This window comes from Saccoglossus kowalevskii, chromosome 1, assembly GCF_978046115.1.
Source record: "Saccoglossus kowalevskii chromosome 1, keSacKowa6.1, whole genome shotgun sequence".
NCBI lineage: Eukaryota > Metazoa > Hemichordata > Enteropneusta > Harrimaniidae > Saccoglossus > Saccoglossus kowalevskii.
The window spans coordinates 28,750,272-28,774,997 of NC_140641.1; the positions used below are offsets into that span (position 1 = coordinate 28,750,272).

Sequence of the window (24,726 nt, forward strand, 5' to 3'; positions counted from 1 at the left end):
CTTATGTAAATAAAATTGAAACCTGCACTGCACATCACTATGGCACTTAAAGATTTATTTATTAGTCCCCGTTTGGAAGTAGTCCGAAAGCGGGGTCTTATGGTTTGCCCTGTGTGCGTCCGTGATCACCTGTATCTCGAACATGCATAGAATTAAGTTCAAACTTCACTCATACATCACACATTATATGGGACATATGCACATGCATTTGTTTCATAATCCAATTAACGATAGCCGAATACCGGCCATTTTAAGGCCGAAAATGCATCAAAATCGCACATTTTCACCATTCCGGACCCGGATCTCAGTTATGCATGGACGGATTTTGTTTGGTACATACATTAAACATAATAAGACCTTGATGCACGTCATTTTTTTGGGGGGGGATCTGGTTTGAAATGGCCGACTGGCGGCCATTTTGTTTTAAAGAATTCAGTTCTGGATCCGTATCTGAGACATGCCTGGATTGATCGATCAAGTACAAACTTCACACACACAAGGTACATCATCTCACAAATATGTATGTGCATTTGTTTCATGATCTCATTAACGATAGCCAAATGGCGGCCGCTTTAAGGCCAAAAATGCATTGAAATCGCACATTTTCACCATTCCGGACCCGGATCTCAGTTATGCATGGACGGATTTTGTTCAAATTTGGTACATACATTGGGCCATTCCAGTTTCTGACTGTATTGGGCCAGTATGAAATAGTTATTATTGAAATTGGATAATGATGGTGGGACGAATGAGCTCATCAATACTGTGAATCAGGACTAGTTTGGATTTCCATTCTCAGATATAAAATTTTGAACTTAGTAAATTAACATATGATGAGTTATATTTGGAAATCCTACTCTGTATGGTGTCACAAAGGAACTCATCAACACCATAAGTAGGACCTATAGTTTTGGATTAATTCCATTACTGTATGGTGAATTGGGATTTGGAAATAAAACTTTGTATGACTTATACACCCATGGAAATTATACCCTGTATGAAGTAAACACACAAACTCATCAACAGGGGGGGGGGGGGGGTGCAGATATAAACTGGAATGGCCCATTAAACATAATAGGACCATGATGCACGTCATTTTTTTTTCCCAGATCAAGTTCGGAATGGCCGACTGGCGGCCATTTTGTTTTAAAGAATTCAGTTCTGGACCTGGAATGATCAAGTTCAAACTTCACACACACATGGTACATCATGTCACAAATAGATATGTGCATTTGTTTCATGATCCGCTTGACAATATCTGAATGATGGCCATTTTAAGGCCAAAAATGCATCAAAATCACGTATTTTCACAATTTCCGAAACCGGATCTCAGTCATGCATGGATGGATTTTGTTCAGATTTAGTGCATATATTAAACATAATATAAGCTTGAATTTTTCTTCGAATCAAGTTCAAAATGGCCGACTGGCGGCCATTTTTTATTAAAGAATTTAGTTTTCGGCCCATATCTTGAACATGCCTGGACAGATTAACTTCAAACTACACACACATACACAACCTGTACATATGCAGGTGCATTTTGGTCATAATCCAATTTAAGATGGTCGACTGGCAACCATTTTAATGTGGAAAAATCATCAAAATCTTGCATTTTCACCATTCCAGAACTGGATCTTGCATTGGGAGATTTTCATGCACATCATTTTGTTTTTTGAATCTGGTTTAAAATGGCCAGCCGGTGACTATTTTGTTTTACTAAATATAGTTCCGGATCCATTTCTCAGGCATGTCTGGACTGATCAAGTTCAAGTTCAAGTGTCATACATACATCATACATGTTGTACACACATGTATGCATGTTAGGTGGGTCAAGATCTGATTTAAGATGGGTGTATAACATCCATCAAAGGTCAAAAATTCGTCAAAATTGCACATAATCACCATGGGTGAATTTAGTTCACTCTTCATGCATACATTGTACATTATGGTACCTTGAATCACGTTATTTGTTTTCCAAATAGGGTTTTAACTGAATACAGTTCAGCATCCATATCTCAGACATGCCTGGACAGATCAAGACCACACTTCACACACATCATACAATGTGTTGTACATATGCAGGTGCATTTCGGATCAGACCACTGAAAGTGGTCTGAGATTTCGGTCATGATCTGCTTTGAATGTATATGTCACTCAAATATGAACGGAACGGAACGGGGACGTGTCATTGACAATGACTTGTTAAAGCTGTATTTTATTAGAAGCTCTTTACATATGAAGTCATTAGTTGTTCATACCCAAGTGCAATACTTTTCATATTACCATGGGGCATCACTGAATCGTGTATAAGAAATTCATTAAATGCCAAATGCGATGCACAAATTTTCAATGTTTTCAATGTACAATGTACCTGTAACCATAGAATCAACTTTTCTGAAAAAAACACACATTGGTTTATTGTTTTTTGTCCTTCACTCACATAGAAATTTAGATGCCAATAAAATAAAAGAAGTTCCTGCTACAAGTTTCCAGGGACTAATCTCTTTGAAGTATTTATGGTTGGCTGCAAATTATATGAATGACGTCCCTACAGAAGCTTTGAGCCTGTGTCACTCATTGGAAGCACTTACTTTGGCGTTGAATAATATATCATTAATTAAAGACTATGCATTCATCAATATGACAAAATTGAATGCACTGTAAGTATCAGTAAGATCTTCAGTGATCGAGGAGCAGTGATGCTTTGCTTGAAAGGTTAAACATGGGACAGAATTAACGACCTAATCTCCATGAAATGGCCATGAGGTTATTGAAATTACCTTGCTATTCTGGGGACTGGCGCCTTACTGTATTCAAATTGAGCATGTATACATTGTGGGTGTGTAACAAATGATGAAGTAGATAGACCAGGGACATGTGACATTGTAGGGAGTTTAATATACACATATCAAAATGTGTGGGAATTTTTTTGATGTAATACAATTGATAATCCAAGGTGATCTTAACTACACATCCTGTTGTTTTGTTGCATGCATCAGCTGCTGCCGTTTCTATGCTTAGCACATGAAAACATTTTCAGATATTCGTATACCGTACATGTCACCATAGCATATTACCGATTCCTGTTTCATGGCTATGATTTTTCTCACCTAGTTGTCTTATTTCCAAAGAATTTATACTTTTTAAATCTATGATATTTTATCGTTTGTGCAGGGATGGAATCTCTAATATATTACCATAGGACTATCATCAATATGTATGTGTATTTAGTGCTTCAACCTGATTGGAGGATAGAGCCCTTCACTAAGATGTTAGCCAATCCTCAGCGCTGACAATTACGCAATACATTCATAAACTAAACAATACAATGTACATACTTCTACTGAGGCTTCCCTCAGCTTAGCAAACATAAACATCCTTTATTGTGATGTCTGCAAAGATAGCTGTGATTCATCTTCCAAAATGTTAAGATCATGCTTCTCTCTGTCAATTTATATACAACTACATAATAAGTAGCTTATGAAATGTTGAATTGATTGTTCCAAACTTTTTTCTCTTCAGACTTCTTCAAGAAAACATTATCAGAATTCTTGGAGATCATGCCTTTGATGGATTGGATCACTTAACACATCTGTAAGTTTCAATTCAGTGCATTTAAATTTGCAGTTTACTGTTTTTAAGGTCATTCAATGTGCAGTCTCATGTATATTGCTAATCTTATGTCTGCCACAATACTGTTTATTTATAGTTTAATTGCTTTATACTATCATTAATATCTTGCTTATTTATCTGAAAGGGACTTGAACCTGAATCAAATAACGGAGTTTCCCGTGGCTCTTTCTGTATTGAGTCGTTTGAAAGAATTGTAAGTTTTCTTTAATAATGTTGTTCAACATCTAGTCTCTCAAAATTAATAATAAAGTAAATGCATGTGGGGATTTCCAGTATCTGCTGAGTCTCTTTCATTGATCTCTGTTTGAATTCTGAAGTTGTGTGGATGTCATTTTGATTTTTTTGAATCCTTAAAGTGTTCAGATAGATATAACATTTTAATTTGTTGACTTAGCTAGGTGGATATGGTCTTTGAACTTTTGTTTGCTTGATCTGGTATGTTAACATACTTTACACTGGCATTGTATTATATATTTTTACATCATATAGAGATTTACAGCGCAACCGAATATCATATATTCGAGACAATGCATTCAGTGGTAATCCGGAACTAAAGATAGTAGAGCTTCTTGGTAATTCCATTCGTTCAGTTGGAAAATATGCCTTCTCCAATATGCCAAAGCTTGAGAAATTGTAAGTGTAAGGAAAGAATGAATGAATTTATGGGTTACATATGTTTATTTTTAATATGCTGTGAATTTCAACTTGAAAATTGTGAAAACTAACACCCTTCAAGTGAATTTGTTTCACTGCTGATTGTGGCTATGCATATTTTACTATCATAAAATATTTTCATCTGATTTGTAAATCATTTGGATATACTGAATATGTAACCGTTAATGGATCTTTTATTGTTGTAGAGCATTATCAACCGCAAAAGACTTGAAAGAGTTTCCTGATTTAACTGGTACAAGTAGTATATCTGGCTTGTAAGTTTTTATTGTCACAATTGCTCTATTCACAGGATATGCAAGTTATGTATTATCCCTTTACCAACTTAATTTATTTTCAGGAAAACAAACGTTAGGGCATAGAGAATTACAAACTGTGAGGGCGCTATATCCCAATTTCTACATCTACGGTAAAATCTGTATTAGAAGCCACAGCTTCTATTTAAATGGGACAATGCAACAAGGGGGATGCGGTTTCTATTAGAGCGTCTACACATGAGAAATTGTGATTTTTTTAGATTCTCATTTTTCAAAAAGAATGGGTACGACTTTTATTAGAGACGCAGCTTATAATACAGATTTTACGGTAGTTGATCGTCACAGTAGAAAGGTATCAGATATGTATGATTGATGAGCTGATTATGATCATTTATTTAAAGCTATTTTCAGTTTGTTATTAAGAAATAATTCATAATATACTGCACTATTCACCTTTATATGCTTGAGCCACAGGCATGTGCATACATGTATACAGAATGAATTGTACAATATCAATGTGCTATACCTGACTGCGGCAGTGGTGTATTGTTGTTACAACAACTTAAATTTAAATGGAGTTCTAAGAAATAGAAATAATGTTCAAGCACCTGAAACCAACATCTGAAACCTTCTTATTGCAACTGTGGTCAAGATTATTGATACATAGAGTGGTGGCGCAAATTTAGACTCTTATTTTAACATTGCATGTAGTTTTTTGCTGGCAGCAACATTGATATAATTACGTAAAAATCGTCTGAATTGACATCAACAAAAGACTCTGATTAGTACTGTACGTCTGATTACTTTCTGAGGATAAACAACACTTTTTTAATTCAAGAGCAAGAATCTGCAGATGGCAGTCATGTTTTTCGTAATTTTTTTGCGTAATTCTGAAACGATAACCTTTTTTTTTAAAAACCTAATACCTGAGGGTTATATAATATTTTTCCTGATTTCAGTTGCCAGCAGAATTTACTCCTGGTATTTTAATCGCTCATAGGTTCTACTTGTAAACTTAAAAAAACATGGTATATTGTCTATTTAACCACTGCTTGTATAAATGACAAAATTTAAAAAAATCTTTTATCAATCAGAACGACGTATCTGAGATTAAAATGCTGGTATGATAAAATGATGGTTAAACACTAGAGAGATCAACTTAATATATTTCTTCTTGTAATTCTGTAGGCACCTTGATCGTTGCTCTATCCAATCAGTTCCTGATGACCTGTGTATTCAATTACCTAACTTGAAAAGCCTGTAAGTGTAAAGTTCTTGGCATTTTTTATCAATCATAAAACTGTTTGTGTTCATGAGCACTTAGCTATCAATTCTAGTATTGTTTTATACATCTTATGGGCCTGTTTGACTATTTTCATTCTTTGTTATGGTAATATTATGTATTCATTGTTTTCCTATTTAGGGATCTTCACTCAAATCCAATACAAACCATACCCAATCTGTCAGAATGTAATGAACTTCGAATAATGTAAGTGGCAAATTCTTGTCTAAGCTACTGCAGCTAATTTAAGGTAGCGGGACTATTATTTGCATGCTTGTTTTCATCTTCTAATTGTGACCAAATGACTACAAATAGACCCAGGAAAGTATATATTTTTAGAATCGCCAGACTTCAAGCTTTTCAAAGGTGTGTTTGCCATGTCCGTATCTGCATTCTACACTGCGTTACTTAATCAAAAGTGAAAAATTACTTTTTTTGTAAAAAAAATAATTACGCATTTATGCTGGTGATAAGAAGTTTTTTTTTTCACTTTTCCTAGTTGTTCAATAGTCTGGTAAATTGAATGTGTCTGGTCAGTTTTATTCAAGCAACGTGTTTTGAAAAGTAGTGTCCTGAATTTTAATTTCTGTTTTAGTCGCATTGCCCCCAACTCAAACCACAACACATTGGTAAATAATGCATGAAATAGTTTGTCTGGACACATTCAAGTTCCTCTCATTGTAACCTTAGAGCTGTGAAAATTTGGTGTTAATCCGACGACAATAAGTATACGTTATTTTTTGTTAAAGACCTAGTATTTTGAAAAACATAAACTCCTAGAAACAAACCACTCAAATGTTTGGAAACACTCATTGTGTGTCAGATAGCTACATGTACTGATAACACATCCTAACATTGCTTTGTCTTGAGTTAATCTTTGAAACTTATAGGCACACAGATTAAACCTGTGTTGTTGATTTTGGAAAACAGTACTGAAGCTGCCTTGCTTCCCTTCAGAAAATCTACATTTTAATCAACTTACATGACATTCTAGGTTACGTTGACTTTATCAGATGAAAGTTTATAGTGCATTTCATCAATTAATAAATAAATGTGAAAATCGTAATTTTCAACACAAATAATAGTCTTGCTACCTTAAGTTTGTAATATCTGTATGTTAGTGTTCAGATGGCATTATGCGTAATTCATTGGATAACTAGACTGACATGCTGCTTCTGTTGGAGTAAACGTTGTTTATACCACAGTGTACATGTAATTTTCAGTACAAATTGTTCTATCGGCAACAAGTTTATGCTGAGTAAAATGTTTTCATGTTTTTACTAATGCAATTGTAGCATATCAGTTGCCGGTTCCTGGTGTTGATTGTTTATATTAAACCATGGACGCAAAGAGATACCTGTATTATGTTGTAATATCCCAACCGTGCACAGGGCATTCACTTTGATACACACAGACATCAGGTGAAAGAAAAAAGAATTCTCAGTTGCTAGGCTGCTCTTCGCAAGGAGACTTTAGTGGTACCCTGCAGTTGGGCGTTTCACTTTGTCAGAAGTTAAGACCCGGAATTTATTACCACCCCCATCTGATCCCAATCCTAATCCTAATTTAACAAATTTGGTGGTAGAACATTGTATTACTGTACTGCTGCCTTGCCTGCGTAGCTGATTGGAGATCCAACCCCATCCTCAAACATGGAAAACAGTGTATAAATAAAACAATGAATCCATCCTCATGAAATAGAATGAAATGAAACATTGAATGATACGTGATTATGCTACTGTACTGCTTCTGTAATCTGACGTACATGTATGACTAATACCACTTTGTCTCCGTCTCCGTTCTTGTAGCAAACTGGCAGATTGTGAATTAGAAAACTTAAAATTGAAATCTGTTGCATCTGATACATGTATGATTAAACTTTAATACCAGAATTAACCAGGTAACACTTTCTTGGCGAATAGTCAAAAACTGCTACAATTGATTAGTCACATTGCAGCCAGCCTTACTGGTTTGATTTGTTGCAGGTTTATACAGTTTTGATTGTACATTTAATATAATACTATTTTGCTACTTATTAGTAATCTGGGTGGTACTGCTATTACATCATTGGAAGGCAAGCCATTTATTGGATTATTCAAACTACGTGATTTAACCTTGAATAACAATTACATCACCATTATACCGGAAGATGCCTTTGTTGGCCTGACTGATCTCCAATACCTGTAAGTTATTTTTCTATTGTAAGTATATATAGTAATCTCTGATGTATTGAAGCGTCATAATAACAAGAACGTGAATGATAATGTGCAAGAATTTAACCTACTTTTATTCAACAAGATGAAATTACGCAAGAAAGTGACAATCGTAAAACATAATGAATTGTCGGCAAATTCCGAATTGTTTGATGATGATGGTACACACTTAAACATCAGAGGCACCGCTCAGCTGGTCTATGACATCAAAAATAAAATCAGACAAAGATTGATACCAAATGAAAACAGAAGTGCAGGCAAGTATCAGTTCAGAGAGCAGTACAGAAACGGCCGCAGTGTGAACCAAAATAATCATCGTCGAACAGGAGGATATTCGTCCAAAACTGTCTACCAAACAGAGTGCCCTCAACAGCTCAGGAAGACGCTTACTTTGAACGCCGAGAAATCGCATAACGATGAGAACGCTATGTTTTCCAAATTCATGAAATTCATAAACCTTATGAACTCATTTTAAATAACTGTTATCATGGAGCCCATGGCTGGGGCAGAAGTACGATGGACGTACATTCTTTTGGATAAATTAGGTATTTTCTTTTTTGTTGTTGTTGCTTTGCTCTCTTCTCCCAAGTTTAATACCAAACAAATACCAATTGTTTTAAATTTGATTGTTGTTGTTTTTTCTCCCTCTCCTTTACTTGGAGGTGCCAAACAAACTTGTTTCGTTGATTTTATTTCTCTAATCTGATTATTTTTAACCAAACGAATACTTATTGTTTCAAATTTAATTAACTGTTTTACTAGTACATTATATTTTCCAGCCCTGTTACCCCCTTGCTAACTTTTATTTCCTTCAGTATACTAAGTGTGTAGTATTTTTGTGTAGTTCTTTTTTTTTTTTTTTTTTTATATATATATATATTTTTATTATTGTATTTTTTCGCTTGCTGGAAAATGTCCAACTTCAAAATAGGTAGTTGGAATATCAATGGGTTGAATAGCAGTAAGCTGTCAAATGCTGATTTTATTAATTACACCTCTTCCCTAGACTTGGTTTGTTTCCAAGAAACGTGGCTTAGCAGTAACAGTAGTGTTAGATTAGAAAACAGCCTAGATTCATATGAGGTGATACGTCAAGACAGAAATCTTGGTCGCTCAAAAAAACAAAGAGGGGGTGTCGCTGTTCTATTTAAAAGTAAATACAAACAGTACATTACTCATATTTCTGGCAATACAGCACATTTTATTTGGTGTAAGATTGACAAAACAATCTGTGCTACTAATAATGATTTATACATTGGTTGTATTTACATCCCACCTGAGAACTCATTCCTTTATAAGAACAAGAATGTTGATCTGTTTAGTTATCTGGAAAAAGATATTTTACAATTTTCATCCAAAGGTGATGTTCTTCTCGTAGGGGATTTCAATGCTAGAATTGGTAGCCTTGATGATAGAATTGATGATAGCAGAAATATGCATCTACCCTTACCATCCTACTATATTAATGACAATTTTGGCAACAGAAATACTATGGATGTTAATTCATCATGCTGTATTAACAAATTTGGTAAAAAATTAATTCAGTTGTGTATTGATTGCAACCTCATCATTCTGAATGGTAGAACTATTGGTGACTCTGCAGGAAAATACACATGTCACACTCCCCGGGGTAGCAGTACAATCGATTACGGGATAACTTCAAAGAACTTATGTGACTCATTACAATATTTTAAAGTAGTCGATTTGTCTCATTTATCAGACCACTGTGCTTTAACTTTATCTATGAAGTTTAATGTTAACATGTGTCTAAATGAAAATAATAAAAGCAATGATAAATTAGATCCTTTACCATCAAAATATATGTGGAATGACCAGGCTAAGGACAATTATCAAACAAACCTTGAAAAGTTAAATAATAATGAAATTAAGAATTTTATGAGCAAACCTTATAGCATTTATGAGTCAGAAACTGCAGTCACAGATTTTGAAAATTTAATTACAAATATTGCAGACAAATGTCTAAAGAAAATTACTCCTAAACTTAAAAAAAATAAACGCAAAAGTAAACAAAAAAACTGGTTTGACCAGGATTGTTGGTCCCTTCGTAAGGAGTTAAGGAGCCTATCACGTTTATTACAAAAGTATCCTCAAGATCCATATATCCGAGGGAAATTCTTTCAAACCCGTAAACAGTATAAAAAACTAATCAAACATAAAAGTAATCAGAAAATGATTGCACAACTCAAAGAATTGGAAAATTCTAAATCAGACACATCTAAATTTTGGAAGATTCTTCGTGAAATGAATGGCGAGAACCCCAGTAATAATAACGGGAATGTTCAACCTGGTGATTGGTTGGTTTACTTTAAGACCCTACTTAATACTGATAGCAGTACATCAAACTCTGAGATTGCGAATGAACTGGAGAATAGTGAAAAGAGTGCAAGTAGCAACCCCTATTTAGACAGACCAATCTTAAAAAATGAAATAACTAAAGCCATTAGACTTCTTAAAAGTAACAAGGCTTCGGCAGAAGATAGAATTTGCAATGAATTGTTAAAATACGGTGAACATCACTTATTAGATGCAATACATAAACTCTTTAATATTGTTTATAGTTCAAATAACTATCCACATTCTTGGAGCACTGGCCTGTTGGTACCAATCCACAAATCTGGGTCGAAAAATAACCCGGCCAACTACAGGGGAATTGCCATCTCTAGCTGTCTTGGCAAGTTATTCAATAGTATTCTAAATATTAGGCTGACATCATTTTTAGACTCTAATAACATTCTTTCCAGTCGACAGTTCGGATTCAGGCATGATTGTCGAACTACAGACAATCTTTTCATACTAAAAACCCTGGTAAATAAATATCTCTACAGTGGTAAGTCAGAGTGCGCCAATAAACAAAATAACACAAATATTAAAAAATCAAAAAAATTATATGCCTGCTTTATTGACCTTAGAAAGGCCTTTGACAGTGTCTGGCATGATGGTCTATTCAAAAAATTAATCAAATATGGTATAACTGGAAAAATGTATAAAACTATCAAAAACATGTACAGTAAAGTAAAATATAAAGTTAAATGTAAAGAAGGCTTAACAAAACAATTTCAGTCCAATATTGGTGTTAAACAGGGATGTAATCTTAGTCCAACTCTCTTCAATCTTTTTTTAAATGACCTGCCCACTATTTTCAATCCTAATACCTGTGATCCTCCTTATTTAGAAAACTCGCATGTCAGCTGTCTACTCTATGCCGATGATATTGTGATACTTTCTAAAACTAAACAGGGATTACAGACATGTCTTGATAGTTTGGCATTGTATGCTAAAACGTGGAAGCTCTCTGTCAACACTGACAAAACCAAAATTTTAATTTTCAATAAATCAAACAGACGTTTGAATAATGATACATTTTTTCTTGGAGGTATCGAACTTGATACAGTTAAATCTTATAACTATCTGGGACTAGTCATTAGTGCCAATGGTAAATTTAAGGATGGCCTAAAAAACCTTAAACGTAAGGCTCAAAAAGCTCTGTTTTCAATGAAAGCAAAGCTTGGCTCAATACAAAACATAAGTATAAAAGTTTCAATTTCCCTTTTTGACAAACTCATCAGACCTATCCTCATTTATGGTTGTGATGTTTGGGGTGATGAGTTCTCCACTAAATCACCTATTGAAGACGTTCAATTAAGTTATTGTCGGTATCTACTGGGGGTGTCACAACACACACCAATTATGGCCATGTATAGCGAGTTAGGCAGATACCCCCTAGACGTATTTATAAAAAAACAAATAATTAAATATTACAGTCGGGCCATGAATTCTAATAATGCGTTACTCAAGGAAGCTTTTGTGGTTAACCAAAGCATTAAAAGTAAATGGTATCTAGAAGTGACATCATTATTAAACAATATCCAACTATATCATTCAGTTAACAACGGTGATAAACTAACCTCGGCACAAATGAAACAAATTGATTTAGGCATCAAGGATTTATTTCTAACAAGATGGAAAGGTGAGGTCCATAATGATAACCGCACCAAAGCAAATGAGAAAAACAAACTAAGAACATATCGGCTAATCAAATCAGATTTAAAACTTGAGCCATATTTAGTCAAGCTAAAAAACTTTGAACTGCGTAGTGTGCTTACCAAATTCCGTCTTAGTGACCATAGTCTCAAAATTGAAATGGGTCGTCATAAAAAAATCCCACTAAACAACAGGGTTTGTGACATGTGTAACAAAGGTCTAATTGAGGATGAAATGCATTTTCTGCTGGAATGCAACAAATATAATGAGTTGCGTGCCAAACTGTTCAATAAAGCTAAGGATATGATCCCAGCATTTGAAAATAAACCTGCAGAGAAAAAATTCATGGAATTGTTACAGAATGAAAACATTATTATACCAGTAGCACAGTTCATAAGTAAAAGCTTTGAAGTCAGGAAGCAGGGTCTTACTTGACATCTTAATGCCTGCTGTCAATTTTGTAATTTTATATTAGATTGTATTTTAGAGATTTTGTTTTATTTAGTAATTTAGTGATTGTATTTGTTATTTGTTTTTTAGTATATTGTGTTTTTGTTTTGTTTTTTATATATATATATTTCTCCTTGTACTTTGTGACCATTTTCTTTCCCTCCGGGGATTGTGTAAGAGTCAATAAGTAAATAAAAAATAAATGTGAATTTTGCTTTTGACTGCCTAAGTCTTGGTGGAAGGAGTTTATGCAATGATAAGTTCAACTTGGCTACACTATAGATAAATGCAAATATAACGAATGATTCAAACTCGATTTGCTACCTATTGTTTGTCTTTCTTATTCCACAGCGATTTGCAACGAAGTGCAATTGAAGAGATTCACCCAAATGCATTTGCTCCACTGAAACATCTGGAAAATTTGTAAGTACTATGCTGTCATCATACTTTTAGACACAGTTGTGCATTAGTTTATATTTAACTGGCAACCTAGTGTATTGATCATACTCCTATCCTCTACCAATGTTGGTGGTTGGGGAGAGTTTGGCTGTAACATTTTCAACTTCTGCATAAGGTATATTAAGGGAAAAATTGCTGTCCGGCGTTGTCAACGTTGTTAATAATTGTTATTGTGTGGACAATAATTTTACCAATTCTATTCCAAACTTCATCAAATCTTATCACCTTATTCATCAGTATAGAGTCTTCCCAGAGTATGAATAACAGATGTCCTGTACAGGCTATTAGCCAGGAATTTGCAACTGCCAGTCCAAAACAATTCAACTTCATGAAAAATGTAGACTGTTTTGAATATATTTTAGTAAAATTATCAAATAATAATAGGAAAAAAACATAAAAATTGAAAAAAGTTGCCAGTCCAAAATCAAAGTTGCCAGTTCGTTTGGTGGGTGGACTGGTGGCTGGCTAACACCCTGGTCCTGTATGAAAATATGCAAAAATTGAGAAAATCTGATAAAATATTTTGATTGTTTCTACTTGACTGATCACTGGTGATACACATTCAAAGGTTACTGATCTTAGTGGAAATATGCATTGTTGTATGTGTTCAATGAAGCAAATCATTTATCTTGTAATAATATCCTTGGTAATCCCATGGGAATACTGGGAGACTGGGTTTCAAAACCAACTCATGGAGAGAGTTTTTGGATAGTCTGACACATTTGCAAATCTTCCAATAAAATCTTTACAGAAAACAAGATGTCAGAAAATCAATATAAGCACGCCTATGAACTGGGTGCCAAACTTTTATCAAGATCTGTTTAGTTATCTAATCAGAGACAATACATAAAAAATACATAAAAAGCAAAACGTTGCATCCACTTTTTGAAAAGAAAATTGTACTCAAAAATATGTATTTGACAAATGAAAATTTACAGGAATTTGTTTCAGCTTATTAGAACAGAATGATAGAGCTTTCAAAACGCACTTCAAAAACAAAGATTGAAGTGTTTGAAGATGTAGATTCTCAGGAGGCAACAGTACTGTTGACTTCTCTCTCCACTGGACGCCAACTAACTACCGGATTCTGTCGTAAATTTGCCCAACAGAAAAATTGCCCTTATTATTTGGGGTTCAAAATTTCAAAAAAAGATCATCAAATATTTTCTGAAAAAAGCCAACTACGTCAGCAGTTGGGACACCCAAGACGAAAAAAAAACTATTGCAGACGCTAATCTAAAATTTGATACATTTTTGACTCCTGTGTGCGAAGCACAAAGAGGGAGTCTTTGCAGTTAGTGTGTGTGTGTGTCTGTCTGTCTGTATGTGTTTGTCTGTGTGTGTGTCTGTTCCACTGATATCTCAAGAACCATACATTGATTTTTGGATGAAACTTGGTGCATAGATGCTCTGGGCCAATGTGCAGATTTGATTAGGTTTTGGTAAAAATCGATGCATATTAATTACCTAATTTGCATGATAATTAGCTGTTTTTTAGCTGTTCCGTGATTGTTCCACTGGTATCTAAAGAACCATTCATTGGATTTTGATGAAACTTGGCACATAGATGCTCTGAACTAATGCGCAGATTTGATTAGTTTTGGGTAAAAATCTCTGCAATATTAATTACCTAATTTGCATAATGATTAATCAATATTTGGCTTTCCAATGATATCTCAAGTACTAATCATCACATTTCAATAAAACTCGGTACATAGATGTCATAGGACACTGCACAGACCTGATAGTTTTTATTGTAATATCAGTACATATTAATTACCTAATTCGCATAATTAATTAAATTTCAGCTTTTGATATTTCTAGTAGTAATCATCACATTTCAATGAAACTTGGTACATAGTTACATGTACTTAAAGACTGTGCAGAGACCTGATTAGTTTTGGGGTAAATATTTGTGCATATTAATTACCTTATTAGCATAATTAGTTAATTTTCAGTTTTTCGCCTGATAACTCAAGTACTGATCATCATATTTCAATGAGACTTGCTACATAGATCCTCTAGGACTATACAGAGACCTGATTAGTTTTAGGGTAAATAATTGTGGATATTAATTACCTAATTCGCATAATTAGTTAATTTTTTCCATGAATGTTCCACTGATATATATAAAGAACCACTAATTGGATTTTATTGAAACTTTTATAGAGTATTCATCATCACATTTCAATGAACCTAGGACTATGCACAATCTGATTAAAAAAACAAAACAAAAAAAAACTAGGATCTTATTTAAATCAGATTGGGACTATGCAGAGACCCAATTAGATTTTGGTAAATATTTATACTTATTAATCACCTAATTAAAATAATTAACACTGATATCTCAATTACTGATCATCACATTTGAATAAAATTTGGTACATAAATGCTCTAGAACAATAGACAGACCCGATTAATTTTGGCTGAAATTTGTTCATATTAATTCCCTAATAATAAATCCATACTTTTTTTGTTCTAATCACATTTCAATGAAACTTGGTACATAGATATTACATTACGCAGGCCTTATTAGTGTTACACTCAAATCTGTTCATATCAGTTACCTGATTTACATTAATTAGTTTTCAGCTATTTCATCAATATTTCGAATTCAAGTACAAATAATTTTTAATGTGTCTTCAATACTCTCAGCACATGGGAGTTCTTTCTAAGCTTTCTTTGATTTTCTTTCTGAACTAAAAAGTAGACCGCCTAAAAATTCATTACAATGTCACCCAGTGCCATTTTTCTCCAAAAAAATCACATTAACGAACTTTATTTTATTTTATTGGTAACGAAGGTACATTCTAAACGAAGTTTCAAATAAAAACGAACACAACTGCATTGTGTAGCAGCAAATGATCACGGTTGCGCAATCCCGGTCATGCTGCATTTCACAATTGTTGATTATTACTCAGTAGTGATTCTAATAATGTACAAAAAATAAATTCGTGGAATTGTTATGAAATGCAAATAAAATTCAACTTAGTTTCAGCAAATGATTCTGGTCACATATAAACGCTTGATGCTGTCAGGTTCCCGCCATGTCTTGCATGAGTTGGCCTAATAGGTCAAATTGATCAAAATGCTGGATGATGTAAATATTTTCAAATTACCATAGCTCATTTAAATTTGTTAATGTTATTGAACGCAACGCAATGCACCGAAGAAGAGATTTGCTGAAGTTTGCTGGATTTTTATAGGAAAACTGCATGATTTTTTTTTTCAAATCAAAAAATAGTTGTTTTCAAAAGATAAACTGAGCATTAGAAGAATATTTTAACATTGTTTACAGTGATAACAGCTCATTGTCGAAACAAAGCTTACCTATTCATGCTAGTCACAATAAACATGCTCTTGAATAATTTTTAAGCGTCAAGAAAGATTGAAAGGTCCGAACAATTACGCCAAAATATTAGAAAAAACAACATTGAAAACTGCCAAAACGGCGATTTCTTGGTCCCATTTTATTATTTTAAAAACCCAAACTGCTGTTAACTGCCTACGGCGAATTTACGACAGAATCCCGTATTTAAGTTGATTTGCATACAAAGCATTTTTGTTACTTTTCAATTAATACAGTAGTCACACATTGAATATAATAAGGCAGTTCATATTTGTCTCAGTGAAGTATTAATTTTTGACAGACACCTGTACAAAATATATGGACAAAAGCCAGCTAAGATGTTTGATGAATCTAAACGCAGCACTTTTTTTTCTGAGATGAGGCATTTGTTTTTGTAAGATATTTACATTTATCAGGACATTCGGTAGACTGCTTCCACACTGTAGTTTCTACCCCAAAACTTGTTTGTATTCAAAATTAAGACAATGCATACAGTGTATTCATATTGAAACAAACTATGATGAAGGGCATAATATTATATAACAAAGGGCAAGGTCACCAGAGTTCAACTATGTTTATTACTAGTTGTATATGTGTGTGAAGGCATCTTTTTATACTAGACAAACAACCCTAGCTTTCTGATACATGGATAGAATTCATCCTGGGTAACTTCTGCATTTCACCATAAATGTAGAAATACCAGTAATTTATCTTTGACATTCATTGACAAGCTATTTCAAAATGCATTGTTACATTGCCCATATCATCAAAGATGAAAAGGTATAATGGGGGAAAATGTCTGTTGACATCGTTGTTGTTGTCGCTTTTGTCATTGTTGTTAATAATTGTCAATGTGTACATGATAACTTGAGTAATTCTAATCCAAAAATTATCAAACTTGGTCACTTTATTCATCAGTATAAATTTTTCTAGAGTTGGAATGAAAGATGTTCTGTGTTAAAATATCATGCAAAAATTTTGAAAGTACAAATGTAGTAGTCCAAATCGGATGAAAAAATGTAGAACGTTTCTACTTGACTGATCACATTCAAAGGTCACTGGTCCCTGAGGGAATATGCAGTATGGTATGTGTTCAATATGGCAAATCATTTATCTTGTAATCAATATCTTTGGTAACCTATCTCCCAAACTGTTTAAAGAGTAATTTGTAATACACATTTGCAAATATACCAATAAAATACATATTAAACTATTTATCACGGGAGTCGTCACCTGCGCATACCTCAGTTGGCCATAGCATGTCATTGTTTACAAACAAGCCTCTACCCATAATCCTTTGTGTTTTTAGCGTGTGTTGTTATTGTTGCTTGGGACTCAATTCCTGTGCATACGCCGTTGAAGACCCTCCCACTTTATCAGAAAATAGTTATGGTCAGTTAATCATTATAAGCACTCCTATGAATAACTATTCAAGTACCAAGATTTTTTATCTGAAGCCAGTAGAAAGTTATGTCTATTTAGTTAAAAGTTATCAAAACAAAATGTTGCATCCATGTTTTGGTAGCAAAAATGCATGCAAAAATATGTATGCTGTCTTTGACATACAGTTCATGCAAAAATGGGATGGTTGTTTCCATTTTTTTGTTAAAATAAATAACTTAAATCAAAACTTTCATGAATTTGCTTCAGTTATTAGAACGTAATTATAGAACTTTTATAATACTAATTTAAAACACACTTCAATAACATCAGACTTCTGGATGATTATTTCTGTGAAGAAATAATACATAATTATGCAAGTGATGCATTCTTATTCTCAATATTGTCATCGTGTTTTGTTATTTGTTGAAAGTGTGTATTTTATAATTTTATTCATCTCATTACAATAACAAATGCAATGATGCAATTTTATGCCTCTCCAGAAACTTATCAGAAAACAAGTTCCGTGTATTACCAACAGTTGGCCTCAAAAAACTTGTATTTTTGAAGACGCAAGGTACAGAGACTCTTCATGACTTTCCATCAGCCAAATCATTCCCCCAGATTACTCGTCTATACCTGGAGTATGAATACCATTGCTGTGAGTTCCTGCAGATGGAGGAGGAGAGTGAAGACCCACTTTCTGCAATTACTGAAAGCTTTGAGTGGTTAAGTTCTCATGCAGAAATAAGTATGTGGGCTAATTTGAGCAGGTCTCTTTGGGGAGGTAGATCATTTCAATTGCGGCATGCACTATGTGTGGTGTATAAAATAAACAAGCATGCTTTGGCTATCCCAGTTCATATCTACTTTTTCTATGCTGATGAACTACTCTGTTCATTGTTCATATGTTGGTTTGGTCATCATAATTCGCCTAGTACTGGTCTACCTTCAAATATACATCATTTCCGAAATCCTGATTTGTCACCACGTAGGTACAGATATGAACTGGAATAATCTGAATGAATGCATTAAAGATTGTGATATTTGTGGTGCATTTCTGAATTGATCAGGTTAAATTGGCTCCTATTATATTATAACAATCCACCAACCATGTGATCACCATTCAACATCATCTGCAAATAAGCTTAGAAACATGTGTTTTGATTTGTTCATTTCACTTGAAATCCTAATAGTGAGTTTTGACAATGTAATTTTGTATATTACCATTTTCTTCGTTCAGACATTAAATTTTCAAATGATGTAACAGGTTCCATCCAATTCTGGTCAAATGTTTTTGCAAGAAAGTAAAGCAAGTTTCTTTTTTGTTAAAGAGTTGCTTTTTTCTTTTTAAAAAGTCCCTTAATTGAATGATGCTTTTATTCCAACTGCTGTGCAAATATGTAATGCACAATGTGTTTTTTCAGCATTTATGTAGTACAATTATGCTTTATATTACTTTTAGTAGTTGTTTTATCAGACTGGTATATTTACTATGCAGCCTTGCATTGCAATATGATTTCCATTACTGTAAATGAAGTTTGTGGCAATTGTGATTTGTACGTCATAGTTATGTGCCTATGCTGTAGTCAGTGATCTTGCTAGTTGTACTAAATGGCATCAGAATGAAGTGTGATAGATTTCTACATACTTCATACTCATCTATCGTGTCAGTTTTATACAGACCCCAATGTTATAGTTTAGGCGAATTACTATTTTCACTGCTGATGTAATTCATTTGTGAGCCTTCACATCGTTTGTTTTAGATGGAAACCACATTTCAATTAATTTTGATTTAACTAGACCTTAATTATAGCTATAAACCTGAGTCCCTTCAAATACAGTAAGAGAGAATCATTATGGGTCTGTGTAGGATAGTACACTGTGTTCTGTATCAATATATGTGTACTAATAACTGTAATTGTGTGTCATCCATAACCAGCAGATAATGTATCATTGGAACACTTCACGGATATCTCTGATGTCATGAACATTGACTATAATTATAATATGGAAAATGACAATATAGAGTTGGACTCAGACTTTTATAATGATGATTTTACTATTGGCGACTTTGAAGATATATCTGCCTACAATAATAATCCTATTGAGTGCCTACCTTATCCTAGTAAGTATGTTACCATGTACAATATATAGCCATTACTCAATATGGCCAAGCCTAATGAACTCCCATTATTATACAGTTATTACTCAATATGGCCATTCCTTGTGACCTCCCAATAATATACAATTATTACTCAATATGGCCAATCCTAGTGACCGCCCATTAATATACAGTTATTACTTAATATGGTCAATCCTAGTGACTTCCCATTAATGTATAGTCATTACATGGCCAATCCTAGTGACCTCCCATTAACATACAGTTATTACTTAATATGGCCAATCCTAGTGACCTCCCATTAACATACAGTTATTACTTAATATGGCCAATCCTAGTGACCTCCCATCAATATATAGGCATTACTTAATATGGCCAATCTGTCGCATACGACTTATTTACCACTTCCGTGTCACTGAGAATGTTCTAGAACCGTACTGTGTCTGGGTGGAATATTCTAGATTTTTTTTAAAGAAAATGGTTGAATAGGTAATAGAACACTGTAGGAGGCAATAGAAGGTAATGGAACATTCTAGAAATTTGTAGTAAGTTCCAGACTCATTATGTATGCTGATGTAATGGTTTATTTATAGACAGTGTGGGTATATATAGGGGAGTTGTTCAGCACTGAGATCAGATCGGAGATCTCGTTGAATTGTATTGGAGTTTAAGTATCTAGTTATTGGAGTAGTGGAGTTTTACCGCGTTATTGTACTTGATGTTTGCTGAGTATAATAATACCAGTACCAGTTGAAACCTCATTTGTTGGCTCCGTGTTCGCATGTTATCATTGCCGCCAGAGAAGTCTTTCTGTTGCTGTTGCCATTTTGGTATTTGAACCATCACACCTGTAGTATACCAATTACCGTAATATTACGTTGCGTGTGACACAATCCTAGTGACCTCCCATCAATATATAGGCATTACTCAATATGGCCAATCCTAGTGACCTCCCATCAATATATAGGCATTACTCAAGATGGCCAATCCTAGTGACCTCCCATCAATATATAGGCATTACTCAATATGGCCAATCCTAGTGACCTCCCATCAATATATAGGCATTACTCAATATGGCCAATCCTAGTGACCTCCCATCAATATATAGGCATTACTCAATATGGCCAATCCTAGTGACCTCCCATTAACATACAGTTATTACTTAATATGGCCAATCTTAATGAACTCCCATTAACATACAGTTATTACTTAATATGGCCAATCCTAGTGACCTCCCATTAACATACAGTTATTACTCAATATGGCCAATCCTAGTGACCTCCCATCAATATATAGGCATTACTCAATATGGCCAATCCTAGTGACCTCCCATTAACATACAGTTATTACTTAATATGGCCAATCTTAATGAACTCCCATTAACATACAGTTATTACTTAATATGGCCAATCCTAGTGACCTCCCATTAACATACAGTTATTACTCAATATGGCCAATCCTAGTGACCTCCCATTAACATACAGTTATTACTTAATATGGCCAATCCTAGTGACCTCCCATCAATATATAGGCATTAATCAATATGGCCAATCCTAGTGACCTCCCATTAACATACAGTTATTACTTAATATGGCCAATCCTAGTGACTTCCCATTAATGTATAGTCATTACATGTTCAATCCTAGTGACCTCCCATCAATATATAGGCATTACTCAATATGGCCAATCCTAGTGACCTACCATCAAAATACAGTAAATACTGAATATGACAGATCAGTATTTTGATAAGTAGTTCTTATCTCATAAATTCATCTAGTGCTTTTCATGTTTTTTATGTGTAATCTTTTTTTTTTTCTGTAGCTCCATTTACACCATGCGATGACTTATTTGGTTGGTGGGCTTTAAGATGTGGTGTCTGGGTTGTATTTTTGCTAGCTTTGTTTGGCAACGGTACTGTCATCTTTGTCATCGTGGTAAGCCGAACAAAAATGTGCGTGCCAAGATTTCTGATCTGTAACCTGGCTTGTGCTGACTTCTGCATGGCAATCTACCTTGGGTTTTTAGCCATCATTGATGCATCCACTCTTGGTGACTTTAAAAAACATGCTGTGATCTGGCAGCACAGTTCAGGTTGTCAGATTGCTGGTTTCCTGGCTGTTTTATCCAGTGAACTGTCTGTTTTCACTCTTGCTGTCATCACTATGGAGCGAAATTATGCCATCACCCATGCTATGCACCTTAATAAACGATTATCATTAAAGACGGCTAGTATTGTAATGGCAGGTGGGTGGCTGCTTTCACTCTTCTGTGCTACTCTTCCATTGGTTGGATTCAGCAGTTATACCAAGTTTGCTATTTGTCTACCTTTTGAGACTAGTCCTGCAAGATCGCTTGGCTTCGTGATGGGTATCATGACTCTCAATGCTCTTGCGTTTGTTATCATTGTTGGTTGTTATTTGAAAATGTACTGTTCAATTCTTGGTTCGCAAGCCTGGAACTCCAATGACTCAAGAGTTGCGAAAAGAATGGCTTTGCTAGTATTTACTGACTTTGCCTGTTGGGCACCCATAGCATTCTTCAGCATTACATCAATGTTTCACACGCCACTGATATCACTAGATGGAGCTAAAGTCTTGACCATCTTTGTTCTCCCACTCAATTCATGTGCCAATCCCTTCCTATATGCTATTTTCACCAACCAGTTCAAGAAGGATTGTTCAATGATCTGTCGCCGACTTGAAGAGCGTTCTGTGCTCACCTCGAGAAGTGTTATAAAAATGAGCAATAGTCGAAACCAGTATTCATCAAGCGTCCAATCGTCAAGAAGACTATCTGTAAATGACAAAAACCACCATTCGAATAGTAATGAATCCGTCCCTACCAATTGCAACTATCAGCAACTGGCAGTTAAACAGAACAATGATTACCAGTCTTCTCCTCCTTTTAAGGATGACAAAGACACATGTGAGAATCTTTTGGAGAGTATTAAGAGTTTTGGTGACATCCCCCTTGTTATGCAGAAAAACAACTGTCAAGAGTCTGATGGAGATTGTTGATCACAAATTTTTTTATTAAAAAGTTATTGAGATTGAAAGAATGTTAAGTTAATCTTTAGATATTGCTGTAGCCAGTGTGTACAGGCGGGTATCTTCCATTTTTGAGAAAAACAATTACCGAAACCATGGTAATATTAACAAGGTAAAAAACTTTTGTTCTGTTAACAGACATTTGACCTTGATATTTTGTTTTACTAGATTTTATTTATTTTGTTTTATGCAGTTTTGATACTGAAATCAGTTTATGCTGGTATCAAATTCTTTATTTAATTCGTTAATTAATTACAATGTAAATATAATAAAATTAAATTTTTCGAAAAAGAGAAAAATATTGTCAGATTGCTTAGGATATTTTGAAATGCCTCCAGTAAGAAGGAACCACAAATGACTCCCTTTTGAATTGTATCTTCTATAAAACACATTTTGAGTGTAACTAAACCATAGAGTACTACGATGAATCTGTATGAAGTATGTATATATTAATTTTGAAAGGCATCAAATTTATTTGTTTTTGTTTCCAAGATATGTGGAAGTTTTTTATATACAGCCAGTATAACTATAAAAAAAATCTAATGCACATAGCACTACAGCAGATGTTTATTTGAAACTCACTTTAGAAATTAAGGAAAAACATATTAGTTATTTATCAATAAGAATGAGTGTTTAATCTTTAATCTTTACTGTATATTTCTGCCAGTAACTAAATCATGTCTGTGTCATCTTATATTCTATACCCAAAAGTATAGTGTCACTAACTTATTTGTAATTAGATGTTTGTGCATTTCTTCTGTTCATTGCTTTTTCTCTACCAAACTCTGGTTAACTTCCGTGATGAATATTTTAATATAATGGCAATATTTTCTTTTATTACCTGGTTAGTAAAATTTTAGCTGGTGATTCAGGGCTAAGACAATAATTTACTAATTATGAATGAAAAACAGTTTAAATGTCATCCTGGTAAATTACACAGCTGGACAGAAATTTAGTATACTGCCAAAATTTAGTATACTGGATCAAAAACTAGTACTTGTGTGGGTCAATCACAGTCGATTGTCCATGTAGTATAGTTATGTGTATCCTTGCCCCATTGTTGATTGAGTGGAAGGTATATGTGGCAAAAATGGTTTTGTCATTGTTTCATAAACTAGTTGCTTGTCATTTCAATATAACTCAAACAATTTGACATAATATCAGCCAATTTAGTTTTTGTACTCAATGCTTGTATATTTTTTTAGTCTTGTGGTTATGATGACAAAAAAAAAAAATTTTCAGATTATCTTCAAGCACTCCTGTCAATCACTTAAAATCTGAATCAGGTTCCAGTGATAAGCATGTACACTTTTTAAACATACATACAAATTAAAATTTGGCTTAACATTAAATGAAATTAACAAGGCATTTACATTTATTTGATGGTTAGTCTACCAGTATACTGTCTAAGTTCTGTTACTTTGATAGTGCAGTTACCTGTTGTATTTTCATTATATACTATTAATTATTTTCCCACCAATTTTTGCTTATAGTATGTTATATTAATTAATACAGTTCTTGTAATATTACACTATCACATTGTTATTACTTTTGCCAAGTATGTACCGGTCTATTTCTCATAAGAATTTTTTGGTACTCTTCCCACCCAAATGTGCATAGAAATATTATTGGGACACTTTGATATAATTCAAATTATATTATATGAGTTACCTGCAGATTATCACAGTTGTAATATACTGATGGACCCGCAGAATAATTAATTTTCAAATTGTAAATAGTTACTGGTGATCTTGTATTCAGAACTTCTCATTTAAACTACATGTACCACGTTTTAAGAGTGGGTTTACCAAACCGATTTCAAATTTGAAACCTCATCAAATTATACACACAATACATGCG

General features: G+C 33.9%; 1 protein-coding gene across 1 annotated transcript in view; it reads left to right on the forward strand.

Moving 5' to 3' along the window:
- LOC102806797 (leucine-rich repeat-containing G protein-coupled receptor 5-like) overlaps positions 1-23,404 on the forward strand; it is a 131,723-nt gene extending 108,319 nt beyond the window's left edge. The window contains exons 5-17 of the mRNA XM_085497498.1: positions 2,445-2,660; positions 3,523-3,594; positions 3,758-3,826; positions 4,123-4,266; positions 4,494-4,562; positions 5,751-5,822; positions 5,986-6,051; positions 7,884-8,027; positions 12,861-12,932; positions 18,201-18,448; positions 19,640-19,825; positions 21,667-21,770; positions 22,483-23,404. Coding sequence (XP_085353624.1) covers positions 2,445-2,660; positions 3,523-3,594; positions 3,758-3,826; positions 4,123-4,266; positions 4,494-4,562; positions 5,751-5,822; positions 5,986-6,051; positions 7,884-8,027; positions 12,861-12,932; positions 18,201-18,448; positions 19,640-19,825; positions 21,667-21,770; positions 22,483-22,836 — 1,816 coding nt within the window. The 3' untranslated portion in view covers positions 22,837-23,404. The remainder of the gene's footprint in view (positions 1-2,444; positions 2,661-3,522; positions 3,595-3,757; positions 3,827-4,122; positions 4,267-4,493; positions 4,563-5,750; positions 5,823-5,985; positions 6,052-7,883; positions 8,028-12,860; positions 12,933-18,200; positions 18,449-19,639; positions 19,826-21,666; positions 21,771-22,482) is intronic.
- The last annotated feature ends 1,322 nt before the right edge of the window (positions 23,405-24,726 follow it).